General features: G+C 34.1%; 1 protein-coding gene across 2 annotated transcripts in view; it reads left to right on the top strand.

The window, feature by feature from the left end:
- The window catches only part of FER (tyrosine-protein kinase Fer), a 200,028-nt gene extending 184,031 nt beyond the window's left edge, over positions 1-15,997 (top strand). Inside the window, exons 7-14 of one of the 2 annotated variants that reach the window (XM_085945307.1) lie at positions 1,815-2,028; positions 5,732-5,932; positions 10,902-11,096; positions 12,300-12,476; positions 13,233-13,446; positions 13,658-13,933; positions 14,241-14,363; positions 15,584-15,952. In XM_085945307.1, coding sequence (XP_085801433.1) covers positions 1,815-2,028; positions 5,732-5,932; positions 10,902-11,096; positions 12,300-12,476; positions 13,233-13,446; positions 13,658-13,933; positions 14,241-14,363; positions 15,584-15,726 — 1,543 coding nt within the window. In that variant the 3' untranslated portion in view covers positions 15,727-15,952. Of the gene's footprint in view, positions 1-1,814; positions 2,029-5,731; positions 5,933-10,901; positions 11,097-12,299; positions 12,477-13,232; positions 13,447-13,657; positions 13,934-14,240; positions 14,364-15,583 lie in introns of both variants that reach the window. The other variant, XM_085945306.1, reaches the window with a different exon arrangement.
- The last annotated feature ends 2,471 nt before the right edge of the window (positions 15,998-18,468 follow it).

The following is an 18,468-nucleotide window of genomic DNA, read 5'->3' as shown; positions in this document are numbered from 1 at the left end:
ATTGGTGACATTTTAATTTTAATGGTTTATATTTTTAATTTGTAGTGCTCTTGAGCTTTGTCCTAATTATGAAATCATTTAAGAAATGACATGTAATTAAATGACAAGTGTTGTGAATTCATAGTTAGACTACGTGATTAACTAACTGATTTATGGATGTTACATACGTCAAAAGACAGGCGCAGCATTTCCGATTTAGTTATCTCACTTCTCACAGCGGACAGACTATCATAATATAATCAATCAATTTAATATTCAGAGCTCCCCAAACAGTTTGCGAAGACTTAACACTGAATTGCGACATTTTTAATTATAAGTTCAACAATATTTTATTCAATTTGTTTGCGCATACCATATGCATTCTTCTACATTTCTGGTGCTATAACCTGGTGTAGACCTTGGCTGCATCAAGCAGAATCTTCGTCTTTGTCCGATCATCTGCTAATTATTGATCCTTATAAAGCTAGGGTTTCCAAAGAAAGCGGTGCCGTTATGTAGCGGAGACTAACATCACTAAAACGTTGTCTATGCAAAACCAGATGGTGTTGGTTTCCTAGAGAGCGTTGGTTGTAAGCGTATTGTCAAATAGCGGTGCCGCCATTTGCATGACGGCCGTCATAGCAGAACAAACATTTTTTCCCGTGTAGCGGTGACCATTTTAAAATAAGAAAATAAGTGCAAACACTGCAAACGTAATTTGGACCAGCAAAAATTTCTAAATATTGATTGATTTTGTAAGAAATAATGAAGCTTTATATAATGTGTAAATAGAAAAACTCAGTTAAAACAAAATCTGTGAAATAATATCGCAAGTTAAGTCATCTCTTATGTGATTCAGTACATAATCAAACAATGTGTTAAGCGAAAGTATTGCCTGATCTTTTCCTCGTTGGAGTGCAGACGGCAACGCACTAAAATTTTGAAATGCACCCTTTGTAGCATTCTAAATATATCACTCTCCTCCAAATGACAGTTTTCGTCTTCCGTTGACTCCTCATCTTCCAAATATAGTAATAATGCTATGTCTAGATCAATGATTCTCAACCTTTTTTTTCTTCGGGCCAAATACATATATTTATAAAGTAACGCGGGCCATAATAAAAAATTATGAAACCCCCCCTTTTTCACAAAAAAATTTGAGATTTTAAAAATTATGCATGTTTTTTTAAATTAATCGTGTGCACTCTTATACCGGATCTGATGTGGACCATAATGACAATCCTCTTCGGGTGTCACTATCTGTGCGTCAAAGTCGAAACGAATCTCAAGATATACGAAATTCGTGATAATAAATGTGTTTCGGGCCGCACATAAAAGCTCAAAGGGCCGCAGGTTGAGTATCGCTGGTCTAGATCATTCATTCTCCACTTCAATACGCTCACTGACCGTTGTCTGTCTTTTTTTTAAGTTTACATCTCTGGTTACCGTTCTTACGGCCGTTTTCTTACGTCCGCCGCATCACGTCATGTGACGGCCACTACATAACGGCACCGCTTTCTTAGGAAACCCTAGCTTAAGTCCTTGACCAGCACAATAATGAACTCAACAATGTTCATATAAGCAGATTTTCATATTTCTTGATAATCTGGAGAATTTATAGGATTATTAACACCTAAATAGTGGTCAAATTCCCCTGTTAATTTGTCCTAAAACTCATTTTTCGATCTTTCAGACTTGACTCTTAGACTTTTCTCCTTCACAAAAGAACTTCAAAGATTCAATATTATTAGAATGATGTACCTATCCCAGTTTGGCAATACATAATGCCGTCTATTTTATCAAAATATAAATCATACAATTTTTTCCATCGTTAGAACGTCTCCGGCGACTCCAGAATTCACAGCACTACAACTCGATGGGCGAGAGCTATCAGAGTTGCGGTGCACCGAGCGGCAGTGGAGCCGGCAAGCGGACCTCCTGAAGGCAGCTCTTAGTGACCTGGGGTGCGAGGAAGCCCCCGCCGGTTGCCCAGACCCTGCCACGCCCCCTGCGTCACCCCCTCGAACACCGGCCATAGAAGATCACCAGGTAATACATAATTGGTTGAATGTTATAGCAAGTGTTACATGTTCTAATTACTGATAGAAGTCGGGAAAATTGACAATGTACCGATTTCCGGCTGTACTATGGATTGTAATTCCAGACAAAATTGAGAATTTTCTGGGATTAGATTTTTTAATCCCGCGTTTAAAGCATATTTAATCCCGGGATTCAAAATCAAGAAATCAAGCAGAATCCCGGGATTTCAAATATCTAAAATAAAAAATTATATGCAAGTATGGTTAGCAAAGAAATTTTATTCTTTTTACATTTTGTTTTACTAATACATATACAATTCGACATGATATTACTAATTATTCTATGTATTACAATTACATATTTCATTTTAGTTATATTAGAAATATAAAGTATTATAATAATTCTATGTGATTTATTTTCAATTTGTAATAGTTTTTGTGCACGATTGTCTATGCTTTTTGGTGGAGTCGGTAGTTTTGTAGAATGAATATAAGCTACTGTGTAATTTTTGGTTTTGGAAAGATATTTTGTTACTTATACTAATAAATATTATTAAAAGGCTGGTAATATTGTATTTGGTACCAAAGTGAAGTTAGCAATTAATATAACTATAAAACAATCATCAAATCAAACTGCATCTTCCGTCAGCCAGCTAATAATGCCATCGAAAAATAAAACCGGATGGATAAGTTGAATTTTTATCTATTTATTTATGGTTGGATCTGATTTCTCGATTGACATGTTGGAATGATAGATTTTAAATCAATCGACTCCATGAGTAAGATCAATATACAAACTACCTGTGATAGTATTTTATCAGGTGACAATGTCCCATTGAAGCGGCCAAAACCGGTCCTAATTATTCTTAAATTATGTGGAATAAATACTACATATTATTGTGTTTTATTTTATTCAATATAAAATATAACTCAATAGACTAAAGTTGATTAAAAAGTTGAATGAATAATTATCATGGCATGAATAAAATTTGCATGACGTGTATCCTAGTAATATGCATTAGAGACATCTAGTGATAGAAATATGAATTATGATTATGAAATTAAATACAGTTTAGTGAAAAACTACTTTTGACACAATATGACTATTAGATATAATATCTGACATAATATAAATTACTTCATAACACAATCTGCTTCTATTACTTTAATTGGAATTGCTATATAAATTAGAAATTTCATTAATTTTATATAAAACTTTTATTGTCATTGACATGAGATTGAAACAAAACTGATAGTCGCTGTCAAGTAATTACGGTTTGTAAACAGAAATAGTAAATACAGTTTCAGATGAAGTAAGATTGTATTGAGTATTGATTATCTATGCAAACACCGCCCATAAGGGATTGGATAATTTACAAGCATGTAATCGATGGAGAATTTTGTGAATAATATTAAAATATACGTGGAGAGCGTGTTACCATTTTAATAATTAATACAATTAATACTGTGAATACTTTATCCATACATGTATTATTTACTTTCAAACACTGATAAAGTAACTATTAAATTATTTAAAGTTTATATTATGTACTTATTAATTTATATTGTGCAGTTTTCATTCTTTGACCATTGCATGTTGAATTTTGAAATATTCTAACAATATATGGAAAACCATAATTTAAAAAATGATAACAATTCTAATTACATACAGAAAACGATGTTGCCATGTTTGTCACTGTTTTACTTATTGTGCTATTTTATCTATGAATAGCATTCTTAACTAGTTCATTTTTAGCAGGTCTATTCTAACACAATCCTTAACTGCAACGCATTTAGTATAAAATAACACTTTTAATGGCAGTTCCGCTGGGTGTGTTAATTAGATAATCAGGAGCTGTCATTTTAGTGTGACGTTAGCGATAGTGCACTGAGCATGCACGACCTCACCTGAAGCACAATAGGTTCGAAGTTTGGGCGAAACACGATTATCAACTGTTTTGCATACAGAATACGTCTGTAACACATTGGGGTTATCTCAGATCTCAGAAATATAATAAAATGGTGCTATTGGGTGTTATGTAGTTGGAATAGATCTGTAGGCCCTTGAAGGCAATTTTTCAGTAGATTGTATTTAATTATCTGCCTCGTAATTCCGTCACTAGATATCTCAGGTTCTTCAATGATTGTATCTCATTGCTTGAAAATGTATGGAAGGATCTTCGATAATTTAGTGAGTCAATTTGCCTTATTGCATCATACCAGCATGTTATCAGCCAAATTTATTTATTTTTATTTTTAATGAAATGTGTTATCACTCGGTATTCACGACATATTTTTACATGTTCATTACACATTGTAAAAATTGTTTCATGACACATGTTTCATTCACTCAGACTGCGAAACTTTAAAATGTGGCTTATTCCCCAATCATTCAGTTTCAAAGACGGATTGTTTCACGTTATCCAATAGGAGCCCAACTTTTGGGTCATGTGACTAACATTTTAATGGTATGTCATTGGTTGCATTCTTGTATAGGCAGTTATTTCAAATTGTTAAGTTGCAGAAACGGCTCAATCCAACTTTTACTTTCAAACCCGGCTTGATACAAACATTAAATGTAAATAGATTCTTTATTAAAATTGAATTGAATAAGTTTCCCTTTATTTTCAATTTTAAATGTACTACACTACAAATCAACTAAGAAATCAAACAAATAAGTCTTTTATTAGTCTGTAAAACAGTTTATTGCATTTTGCCGCAAATTATGTTTTTTGGGAATGAGCCGTGTTTGCAAATAGTAGCCTCATATGCAATGATATAATTATTGTCATTACATACTGCAGTAGGGGTAGAAAAGAAGCGTCAATTGCATGACTATTAAGCTAAAAATACATTACTATCACATCACATGAGCTCACGTGTTACATTCTTAAATCTTGTGAACTATTCGATGAATAAAAAACATTTATTAGAAAACAAGCTACCTATGTAATGTGTATAACTACTTGATAAAGCTCACCATGTGAGTGAAACATGACGTCATAAAATATTTTTTATAATTATTCTTGAATAGATATCATATCGTCACCGTTCAGGCAAAAGTCACCAACCCTGAAAATGGCAGTTTTGAGTTGAGTATGTCACCCGAAGCGTAAAATTATGTTCTTTAAGATGCAAAACTCACCTCGGTGCATTAGTTAGTAAAATTTTGCTTAAATCCGAATTATTTGTTTTTCACTAAATGACTTTCGATAAAATCTTAACAAGCAAAAGTCATTATAGGTGAATAGACATTATTGACTCTATAAAAAAAAAATCCTTCGTTATAAATATACAAGCAAAAGTCACTATACTATGGATGGTGAGTTTTACTGATGCTTCTTTTGGCTAACATTGTTCAGATTATTAACAAGCAAAAGTCACCAAACCATAATTTGAGCTACCTTGCCTCCTTTAAAACCTTCCAGATGTTTTAATTAGCATCAAAAAGTAAAAGTACCTTAAAGAAATTATTAAGAAGACATGAGAAAATAATTTAATGTAGATAAAACCTTAAAAACATTAAAATCTGATTTTTCCTGCATTTTCAAACTTTCAAATTGCGATATCTCAAAACTATGTTTTTAGGGTTGGTGACTTTTGCCTGAACGGTGACGATATTATGTTTGTTTATTTCATCTGTTTACCAATTCATTATCATTGGTTTCTAGTTACATTTTGCTTACGGTGGTGGATAACATAACTCTTTGTAGAACGACAGTGGCTCGGTAGCATCGACCGCATCCCTGGCCCTCCGGAGACACCTAGCAGCAGTCCTACCGCAGAGGAACATCTTCAAAGTGTTTGGCAGACCGTTCCGCCGCAAGTCCGCCCCCTGCAGTCCAGCCCCGAGCATCAAGCACCGCTCCACGAGGTCCGGAAGCGAGGGCCCGGCCTCAGAGACGGACTTAGTGGTAAAGCCAAAGCTCCGAGCCATCAGAAAGAGGCAGTTGATGGTGACGCCGCGTAAACTGTTCAAACCCGCCCGTGTTTGCAATGTCCCCGAGACTGATTTTGGTGTTTTTGTAGAGATTGATGAAGTTGAAAATGACGATTCCAGCTTATCGACTAACAGTATTGTTGACGCTTATTGTGTGGTGAGTGGTGCATGTACTAATTACCATATTGTTTTTGCATGATGAACATTTGCTTACTTTTTTATTTATAACATATAAGTTTTTCCTCCGGTTTTTTGTAAATTTCTTTTATTTTTCTTTATTTTATAGCAGTTTATATTTTGTAGAGAATGATATACTCATCTTTTCCAGAGGTGTCTCTCTTCTCGGTCATTCCCTTATGGCTGAGGATCATGACCACCTTGAAATGCAGTCAGAAATTCACTTCACTGTCTTCTGCTTCTCTCAGGGTAGAGTGAAGGCTGCTCTCAGTAAGCTTACTCAATTGGTCGCTCTAGCGCATCAACGCTCTTCTCCTGTCACGTCTTCCCTGGAGGCTATCCGAAAACCACAAGTCTCTACAAGTCACCTGGTCCGCGCCGAATAATATGTCCAAAAAACTGCAGAATGCGACTTAGATAGACATATTGTCGTGAACCATTTCTTTGATGATTGACTGGTTCATTCTATGCTCTGTCCAAGAAATACAAAGCATTCTAAGCCAAATGCCTCACGCTAAAGTGTCCATGAATCGACACTGTACAAAAATATGGAGAACACTAATGTTTGCACAAGCATCATTTACGTGGCAATGGAAATTCCTCGATTCTTCCATATAGTGGTGAGACATGTCATTCGCAATCTGTGTGTTTTCTTATTTCTGCTTCATGTCCGCTTTTTCCACTTTTTGTCCCAGATATACAAACTCGTCCACTGTTTTTAGATCTTGGAGTATGCCAGTGAATCATAAATAAAACTGTGAACTTGCGCAGATGCGATTTCTTCTAGCTTGCACCAATTAGGCAGGGCACATGTGATTTTTGTTACAGTTGCTTTTCTGCATTGCACATACATCATGGCTATTGCATCGCTTTGACTGTCTTGTTTTCTGTCAAAACAGTGGTGTGTGTATACTAAATTACTCAATTAACCATATAAAGACAAATCGTTTATCTTTTTAGTCTTGATAATTATATCACAATTGAAATAACTATTGACTAATATACCAATCTCTAGAAATCTATACATTTTTTTAAAAATATTTTTGTAAATTGGAATTCTACCAAGTAAATGCTTACTGAATTAAAATTATCCCACGATAACCAAGTGGTCACGCGTTGGTTTATAATATCTGCCAAATTCACATGTTGTTTTTGAATGTGTGCTTGGACCCAGAGTATCTTATAGGTTGATGAAGTGGCTAATATCCATTTCTTGTAAAACCAAAAATCTGTTAATTCAACATGGAAGCCCATATTGATCTTCTTGGCATCGAACATGGTAATGAAAAACTAATCAATTTACAGAATAAATGTGAATTTAATTGATTGGTCGTAATGGTGCAATATGAATCTATTTCTGTCATCTCTGCCTATAAGCTGTTGATTTGATGCGTCTCAAGTCAACACTCTGGCAATCAATTATTTACATTTTGTGTATGCATGTAAATACGGCAGTGGTCAGAAATAGCTTCTCCATTAACACTTCCTGCGCCCACGTCAAATATACCCACCACTTATACTAAATAATTTTCTTTCATCGATTTATTTATAACCCTCTAAGAACTTATTTATTGTGTACAATGTTACCATAGACAATGAAATTTTTTATAATTAAATCCGATTTATTCACATCCGGCAAACAAATGAATGATTCTGTATTTGAATCTTAGCTGGAGAAGTTTCATTAGTTGTTTATTGAATTGTTCAGATAATAATAATAAAAAATTTAAATCAAGATGTTTTATGTATTCCATTTTTTTCAATTGAGCTGTTTTGATTTAAAAAAGTATGAAAAGTTAGGTTATAATTTTGTTTCCAAGTGTTTGCACATTGAATAAACCACTTTGAACATTCAAATACAGTAGAACACTGTTTTTACATACCCGAAGTTCATGTTTTCTCACTATTTACGTGTAGTTTTTACAGTCCTGTTCAGCGTCGAAATGGAAAATTTTACGAACCGGAGCACTCGAAAATTTTACGAAAATATTAACATTGTTATCTAATTATTGTATATGTATTCTATAAAAATAAGTTTGTTAGATTTTTTATTATATGACATATCTATCTCAGATGGTCAAATTAATATTTCCACGAGACGGTGGGTTAATTTGGGGGAATTTATGAACCAGAGCGGTGCTCCGGTGCGTTCCGGTCCATTTCGAGCCCTGGTCCTGTTTCATTTTGGTACACTCAATTCCCGGTATTACATTTTTATTTCCCACAGTTTACGTCTGAAATATTAAAAATCTAATTCAATACGTCATGACAATCATTGATCATATACACAATCCACAGAACAGATTAATAAATATAATTCCGATAGGCTGTACTCCAATACATTACATTTTGAAGTTGGGTTTTGAATATGTGAGTGTCCTACGAAAATGAAACACACATTGAAAATGACGTGCAATAGTGTGTCTTGCAACCTTCATATACACCAATATTGAATGAGCGTCTGCGCATAAACCGAGAGCTGTTGTAAGAACGAAGGACAAGCTTAGAATGACATATTATTGACACGTGTTTAAGTTTATCCCATATTCTTCCACACTCGAGATCGGTTGCCTATTACTCCACACCCGTTAGGTATTTCAGTTCCCATTAATTCTGTGTTCCTTGACATGATCGGTTGGTTGTGGAAAAAAATCCCAAAGATACGCGTACAGACAATGCATACTATTATCCTAAATTACTAAAAAAAAAATCAAAACCACTTCGTCTTTTTGTGCTATCCCTTATCGTAGTTCGTGATCTTTACTCTATCATCTCTTACCCAGGACAGTTCGGTTGAGCTGCACTCTTACCAATTACGGAGGTTCTTGAGTCACAAAATGTGGTGTCGTCCTCTGCTATATTTGCCATTGATTTTTCCTTGGATAACGAGTTTGGGAAGGCTGTAATTTTGTCTTCTCATAGTGTGGGTTAGATACTATGTGGTAGGTACCGAAAACCACTTATCTATACCTTTCTTGCCATCCCCACATTTGGTACCCTGGAAAATCGATAAGAGAACGTTAGTATGCTTGTAATTTCCTGTTTTATTGGTAATGTCAAGAAGTGTACAAAAAATTAGCAATAATCGTTATATCATTAATTAAATATGAATCGTTAGTATCGCTACAGGTGTTAAAAATTCCCAGGTAGGTATCCAAAGAATTTCTAGAAATCTCTTTCCTAAATGTACTCAAACGGCACTTATTAAAACTTGTGAAAGTTCCAAATAAACATGACAGTGTTGGTGAGATCTATTTTTATCAAAGTGTATCACGGGGCAGTTTATAAATAACACACAGTCGTGCTAAATCGGCCCGTAAGTGACACCTGCCGTGGGGATATTATACCGGGCCACATGTGACGTCTGTTATTTGAATATTGTGGCTGGTTAATGTGTTGTGACGTTTGCGTGCAGCTGTGCCAAGTAGTTCCCGTATCCACGCATGTTTGGACTATATTTCATTGGCCGTTAACCACTAAGAGTTTCGGTGGATATTCAGTAGTTTTCGTGGTAGACCAGTGCCTGCCGGTTACCATCTGTCAGATGTTTATTTGTTTTTGTCGTTAGATTGTGTCGTATTGTTTGTTATCGGTTTGTAGTAGTGCAAAATGGTGGACGCTATATACATCAATCACGCGCCTCCTGTCATATTGCCGAGGAAAAAGAAAAAGTTGAAAGAGGTCTACAGCACAGTCGGTGTTTTTGTGGTGAAGCATTTTATATTATTTCTTGCTATATAATATAAAGCTACTAAAAATTAATGCCATAAATATACCACAGCTTTATCATCAATTGAATTCTGTTTTGTTTGATTCAAATCGCTCTGATTTTATGTATCAATTGGCTGGCATTTAGGTATTTGTTAAAACTCACATAGTTTTTTTATTGTTAAGTTGTCGATGTACTAAAACGGATTGGTTTGACTGTATACTGGGAGAGACCCCGTTTTATTTTTTTAATAAATATATTTAATTCAAACCATCTACTACGAATGACACAATTTCAAATTTGTTACCACAGAAACCTGAAACTGTTGAATGAAAGTATACGCAATAATCCCTTTTTATGTGTTTATTACATTTTTACCGACTTACGAGCCGTTCAATATTCGACCAATTTTTTTTTTATATAGTTTTCAATATTTCCTGGTCCAATCTCAGGCGACCAACCCACCCCTATTGATGTTGACATCTGTTTCAGGCTTCAGAATGATCTGTCGATTACAATATACTATATTAATCAAGTCGTTTTGAAGATGGTTTTGATGGCCGAACCAGCTGTCAACATCAATAAATCGAAAAATGTACAATTAATAGAATGCTTTTTCTAAACCATTGGATTCCATTTTTTTAGTAGCGTGACTAACAAATTGTTTTTATGACCCATTTATTAGTAGTAGTGTGCATGAACAGTCATGATCATAAACGCGTACCCATGAACTATCCATATGATAATTTACTCATAAATACTGCAAGCTGTAATTGTTTTTGAACACAGAATATAGTACCTATTTAATTATTTGGCTTGTCTTGGATAAATAGTACAATACAATTTCCTGTAAGTTATTAAATTGTTTTTGTAAAAACATATTTATTGTATTAGTTGACAATGTCTCTCTTTGTGGACAAAACCTGTCCGAATTATTATTGTTATTATGTAGGTTGGTTAAGTATGTAGGTATCTACTATAATTTATTTCAATTAATTGTTCCAAAAAACCATATTTTGAAAGTGAATCTAATGATACGTTGATCATTTGTTAACAGACGCAGCCTTCGAACAGACCTCTAGTCGATGAGGAATGGTTCCATGGAGTACTGCCAAGAGAAGAAGTCGTGAGGCTGCTCCGGGTGGATGGAGATTTCCTGGTCAGGGAGACGACGAGAAACGACGAGTGCCAAACTGTTTTATCCGTATGCTGGGGTGGATACAAACACTTCATAGTCCAGACTACCACTGAGGTAAGAAGGAGGTTTTTTTTGTTTGGCGGACCATTCGACGTCTTAATACAAAAATATCTGAAGCGACTTAAGTTAGTTACTTCACGCTAAGGCAAATGCAATACCGCGCCATATTTATTGTTTCATCGTTCTGTGCCTCTTGTCATGTCAGCCCTGCAATACTTGGAATATCTTGTAGCATCGCTGTGGGGACTTCTAGAGACAGGTTTGTCAAAACAAAAATTTAAATAATAATTATTGAAATTTCACAATATTCTAAACTCAAAAATAACTGAGAAAATTATAAATAGGTAACTTCTTCTGGCAAAATTCTGGCAAAGTAGCTTCTACAGCAGGGATATTCTAACATATCACATAACTTCTAAATCAATAAAAAAAGTGATAAATGTGATGTCGTATTCCGACAGTTAATTATCGAGGGATATGAACTATCAGGCGTGATCTTTTTTTAACGTGGGATGAGGTTAACTGGTTTAGAGCGAGATAGAGTATGACAATTACATAATATTGAGAATTGAGATGCGACGATTTTGTAAGTTAACACTAATTTCTGACACTAGTGCTACAGTCACCGCCTCAACTCAATACCATAGACATGCATACAAGAGCCCAAGTCGACACGAAGTTGGCCGAGCTCTGCAAAAAAAGAAAAGAAAAAAAGTTTCACACGACATGCATACCAACTTATATATTTGCTTAACACTGTGTTTGTGAATAACTGCCTTGTATACAGAATTGCCCCGAGTGATATCCGTGTTATTTTCGATTAAGAAAAATAACGGAAATGTTGTTTTGTGACCGAAAAAAACAAAATCATATCGGAACAATCTTTCTTTATTCCCGCAAGTCATCAGAAGAGGTAGCCATCTCATTGTTTTATATGATCCTGGTCCGGTTGATCCTGAACTGTTCCGGTCAACCTGAAGGCTGTGTTAGGGTTGGCTAAGTTGACAGAATGTGAAGTTGTGCCACAAGAGTTGCAATGTGAAATGCTTCTTTGTAATCACATCCATCACCGATAACTTTCGTGTCTAATCACAGACATCACACAATTCAGAGTTTAGTCAGATTCTATGTCTCAAAACCATATTGGAGCACAAATAGAACATCTGAAATCGACTATAATTCACATAGGACGAATACTTTTAAATACCTACAACTTCACCTTATTTCTTACTTTTTTTTTTTAATTCTATGTTATAGGGTCACTTTAGATTCGAAGGTCCAGCGTTCCCTTCAGTTCGAGAACTGATCCTTCATCAACAGAACAGCGGGCTTGCTGTTACGGGGAGGTCAGGCGCTGTCCTGAAAAGGCCGGTACCTCGTGAACGGTGGGAGCTCAACAATGATGATGTAGTTCTTACAGAAAAGCTTGGAAGGGTAAGTGTCAACTATATAGATTGATAATCATGATTATCCATTATTTGAGTCTATATTGCGATGGGCAATTAAACATGCCTGAAATTAATTAAGATCATATTTTGCTGCAGTCAATCAATGAGTTATAAAATAATTGATGTGTCTCGAAATGATTAATAATACAGAGGTTTAACTCTCACGCCCTCTCCATGTGGCGCTTTCATTTTCTTTCTAATGTGCACCAGGGTAATGGGTTTTAGGGGCCTAGGCATGAACTTAAAATGGACATTTTGTCATATTCAGATGGCCAAGACTCATAATAATTTGTAGTGCCAATGATTTATTACAGTGTACAATTAACGAAAACTTATAGAATTACATATTTTGTAGAATCACATTATTTTTAGAATAACATACAAAAATACAGAATATAGGTATTTCTAAAGGCATCAGTCAAAATGGAAGAAGATTATTGGCATAACTGATAATTTCAGTGATTAATATTACTCCGTAATCAGGCATAGGATTAGACGAGAGATCTCTAACATTGTTTAATAGGTATATAATTCCATATTGTACTTGAAATTATGCGAAAACCACTCAACATATTTCGGTGTTTGACGGCTTGAATGAAAGTCATGTTGTCCAATAAAATTTATCACAAATTTACAAAAACAAGACTTCAGGCTAAGCAAACGAGCGAGGCTAGAATATTTCCTCTAGATAAGAGCTATTGTCCTAATTAATCATTGGTTAATTCTATAATTTCTATTCCAGGGTAACTTTGGTGACGTATACAAAGCGCATTTGAAGAGTTCGAAACAAGAAGTGGCCGTCAAGACGTGTCGGATGACCCTCCCCGATGAGCAGAAGAAAACATTCCTTCAGGAGGGTAGGATACTCAAGCAGTATGACCACCCCAACATTGTGAGGTTGATAGGAATCTGCGTGCAGAAACAGCCTATCATGATCGTTATGGAACTTGTGACAGGTGGGATTCAAGTGTGATATTTACTGTACATATTATGTTTTTGGGGCTGCTAATAGAAGAAGAAAATAATGAACATGTTAGCGACCATATGTGCAATCGTTTGATTCAATCATCGAACTGCTTTCATAATTCCTAATACGGAATGCGTATAAGACTCACTTCTATTTAAAATCAAAATTATTTGATGCTTATCAATGTTTATTTGTTTTAGGTGGATCCCTTTTGACATTCTTGCGTAACCGTGCCAGTACGCTAACGCAAAAACAATTGGTGGGAATGTGTCGAGATGCCGCAGCAGGAATGCGGTACTTAGAAAGCAAGAACTGTATTCACAGAGATCTAGCCGCCAGAAACTGCCTAGTTGGCAAAGATCACATAGTGAAGATCTCAGACTTTGGCATGTCTCGTGAAGAAGAGGAGTATATTGTTTCCAGCGGAATGAAGCAGATTCCGATTAAATGGACAGCTCCGGAAGCCCTTAACTTTGGTGAGTCAATTATTTGGTTATATATCTAGCAATAATTCAATGTTTACTTTACAAAATTCTCCACTAGTTTGTAAGTGTTTTGTGTTGAAAATGTAATATTAGTCTATGAAATAATATATCGTTGGTGGAAAATTTGATTTTATTCCACACATTTATACATTTTGTATTTTGTATTTCGTAATTCATTTTTTTCGATTTTCTTTCCCATCGATTTCAAATTATATATTGCTGTATTATTATATCATGAAATTTCACCATGCTTCCTTTCGTATTGAATATTTTAACTTGATTGTTGTTTTTTCTCCAGGTAAATATACATCACTCTGTGACGTATGGAGTTACGGCATTTTGATGTGGGAAATCTTTGCAAAGGGAGATACTCCGTATTCTGGTCTGAGCAACTCAAAAGCGAGAGAAAACATCGATGCAGGTAAGGACTTCATTGCAAACGAACTAACTTATTTTATTTGGACTTGGCATCATTGACTTATCGTAGATTTTAGCAATTATTGTAACTTGCGATGGTTACCTGACGTTAAAACGGTAACAAACATGATAAGTGTGTTTTTTTTATTTGGACTGTTGCCATTTGTTCTTCCTATTATCCGATCAGTACTAGAGTTAGCAAAATGCTAAGTTTTGCTAAGTATTTTTCAATTCGACATTCGAGAATATCCTTTGTGTTGAGTATTCTAGAATATGACATCATTATTAATTGGAGTCATCAGACGTCCTTTCACATATTGAAATCGGATCGAGTCCATAATTGATTTCTTCGATTTTTATACTTAAGGACGTACAGATTCTTTCCTTATGATAATGACAATCAAAAGATTTTTCCTCAAACTTTGCTTCTCAACTTCTGAACTCGTTTTCTTCTGGGTATGCAATCCATGTTCAGCCGAAGACTGATTGCTCATTTAAAGCATTTCCTTTTACTTCTTCTTAGATTCATTTACAATCTGTATATACTGGCAAATATTTATTTTCATGTTTCTACTAATATCATTCGTAACTCTGCGGTTTTCATGGTACGCTGTCACAACCTATTTGACGGCACCGTGAAGGTTGATTTATTTTTTTATAACTAAGAATATAATGTTTATGGACGTTTTAAATAGGTAAAATTTATACCTAATTGTTTTTTATTAACCCACAATGGCCGCGCGGCTTAAGCGTCGACCTATAGCGTCGTGGGTCCAGGGTTCGAATCCTGGGTCTGGCAAGTACACATATTGTTTTTCAATTTGTGTATGGACCTAATAGGTTGAGCAAGTGGCTAACATCCATTTCTCGTAATAACAAAATCTGTTAATACAAACCTCCACCCTGTGGAGGCCCATACAATCTTATTAGGATCGGACATGGTGGTTAGTTGGTAGTTTTTTACTATTTTATTTTAATATATACATAAAAATTTACTTTCTCGTCTTCTGTCGTATTTTATACATATTGATTGTTATTAGTAATTAAGTCTTTTTATTCATTTCATGACGATTTAAAATTACATACTGTATAATTTTGTATTGTATTTTATTATGTATTACGTCGCATTGGCAAATAACTGTAATGTCATAACACACTTCTAATAAATATTTTTTTAATTTAAGCAACATATATATTTACTCTGATTTCTTTGATGTCGTACAGGTTATAGAATGCCATCACCGGAAGCGTGTCCTGAAGAGATGTACCGCCTCATGGTTAGGTGCTGGGAATATGACCCAGAGTCCAGACCGCACTTTGATCAGATCTACTCGTCAGTTGAAGTGTTCTTTGCTGATATGCGATAGTTTCAGCGACAAAACTTTTATTCAAACGTACAGTGATAATCGTGTAAGTTCAGTGAGGTGTTATGTGAAATTAATCAAAAATATCGATAGATTATCTGGTGAGCTAAAATATGATATTAAATAGTTATGGACTTGCTAGCTCGGTCCCTTATTGGTTTACACATCTTACCAGTGTATTATTACGATAGTAACATACACATATTTTATGGTCACAATACTTTTTCCCAATCTTAAAAATATATAAAAAGGTATTGCTTTTGGACATATACCGAAACAAATTGAGCCGTTATAATGGCTAATACCCGTGTAACGAGCGGCCGTATAGTGAGGTACAAGTGCACTAGATTCAGGGTTTCCCTAACTTTTCCTGCGATGGAACACTTCGCATATGCTGAAATTTTAACGGAACACCTAGTTTATTTTGTAAGATAGATAAATAAAACATAATCAATATTTATAAAACATAACACATAAAAATATAAATGAATGAAGTTCTCAATGATTTTGGATCCTTGAATTGCAAGTATTTTTGATATTAGAAAGTAGATTCTGGTGTGGTGTCGAGCCTGTTCCTATATTTGGACTTTGTTGCAGCATAATAAGAAAATCCTGCAATATGTCATAGTAAACGGAAATAATAGCTTGTTTTAACACACTGGGATGCTCTTCTGATAAATTCGCAGAACACCTATTCACTTTTCGGTGAACATAGTTTGGGAAACCCTGCATTAGTTGCTCCCTTTCAAACCATTAAAATCAAAGATATGTGTCGTGTCACATTTAAATATCAAGTAAAACGACATTGCATATCCTTTTCCGGTGGCGCGTTCTTACCGTGAGGTTGTACGATGTGATGGTAATGTGTAACTGAAACTTCTTTTTTACACCCACTACAGTAATGACAATAATTATATCATTTAATGATATAGAATCAATTAAACCTACCTAAAACAGTCATTTCTGCTCAAAAATGGACTTAAGTGGTTTTCAAAGTAAACTACAATAATCCGTTTCCAAAAGAATTAAGTACATACATTAAATTTGAGGATATAGTATGCTTGAATCACTTACGTAATATTGTAAATAGGTAATTTATTATAATAAGCATTTTTACATTAGAATATTATTTTTATATATTATTATAATAAATTAGCAATTGTTATTCAGACACCATTTTGTAAAAATGTGTTAACGCATGATAGAAGATATTTAGTTTGGGTATCGCCCTCAAAATTGAATTTACAATACTACTTGTAATCTATTGTGCCAAAAGTGAGATTTTCTTAGTCTAAATATATATTTTTTTTGCTATATATATGTATAAGAAATACTGCCAAATGTATAGTTTTGATAAAACAAATTTACACTTCTGCAAAAATATCATAATATAATATTGTATATTGCGATTTGTACATTGCAGCCAACGCATCATCACAGACGCCAAGCTGTGAACTAAACTCCGTTCCCGCTCGTTTGTATTCATCTCTATTCCTTTGCCCTTTCATCTTACAACAAAACCTCCCAAATTTAATTTAATTTTAATTAACTTAATTTAATTTAACCCTACCATTTTTTCACACTATATACAGCGCTTTGATGTGTTGGCCAATGTATAGAAGTCACACTATGCTAGAAAATTTGACATGATTCAACATAATAAATAAATTAAACTCTATTTATTATTATTTCCGGTCCAAGACAGATACATAGTACGGGCCAGTGTCGAGGCGTCCTAATGTACAAGGATTATTTGATATTACTTCATTTAACTCTACATTTGTAGAATTCGTATATACAAAATGACCTAAAACATGGGGTTATAATTAATTCCGTGTATGGCGTCAATATATTGATAAGTCTAAAAACATCAATTGTCAGGGCAGCTATTTTTTTCAATTTTTTTTTATAATTTCAGTAGTAAATCATATGATATGTTTTTGGATGTGTTTAAATTTTATTAAAAACATCGGTAAATTCTCAACAAACTAAAATTTAAAAACATTCCTTATTTACTATAGGAAACGAACCTTAGAAATAGCTGCCCTGAGAATTAATGTTTTTAGACTATCAATATATTCACGCCATATTTGGATAACAGTAAACCTTGTAATCCAATACTATTTTATAATTATTGTAAATACTAAGTACATATTATTAATATTTATTTTTGTATACAGTTGACTTTTGAATTACCTATTGTATGTAGTAGATGGGAAAGTCTATTCAGATAATCGATATATTTTGCTTAATCCAAAATGTCAATAAAAATATTCAAAACTATGCAATTTTCATAAAATTATTACTCAATTTCACCACACGTGTTGAGCATTTACAATCGTGCCGGCAGGAAATTAGTCGTCCGTAAAAATATAATAATAATTGTGAATCACTTAGCACTTTTGATTGCTAATTATATCCTTTAATTAAATTTTAAAAAACTCACTAAATCAAAAGTCAACTGTACAATACTGAAGGGTATATAATATTATACATTTCAATCCAATGTAATTTTATAGTGTTTTATGTAAATATTTAGTATTATTTATTTTCATATATTTTAATTCGATAGACTGTAAAAATTGCCATTAATTAGGTTGACTGTTTATTAAAAGTATTGTACGTTATTATAAATCGTCACATGCGAATAGTGTTTGAAACATTGGCGATTATGTTGAAAAAAGGTCATATAAGTTTTTGTTTTTCTTTTCTTTTAATACATTCATATAGTGGTTAGCACCAGAG

Source organism: Rhyacophila brunnea, unplaced genomic scaffold, assembly GCF_057557595.1.
Source record: "Rhyacophila brunnea isolate RB1 unplaced genomic scaffold, BYU_Rbru_1.0 scaffold_18, whole genome shotgun sequence".
Lineage (NCBI taxonomy): Eukaryota > Metazoa > Arthropoda > Insecta > Trichoptera > Rhyacophilidae > Rhyacophila > Rhyacophila brunnea.
This window is presented reverse-complemented; position numbering and strand designations above follow the sequence as displayed.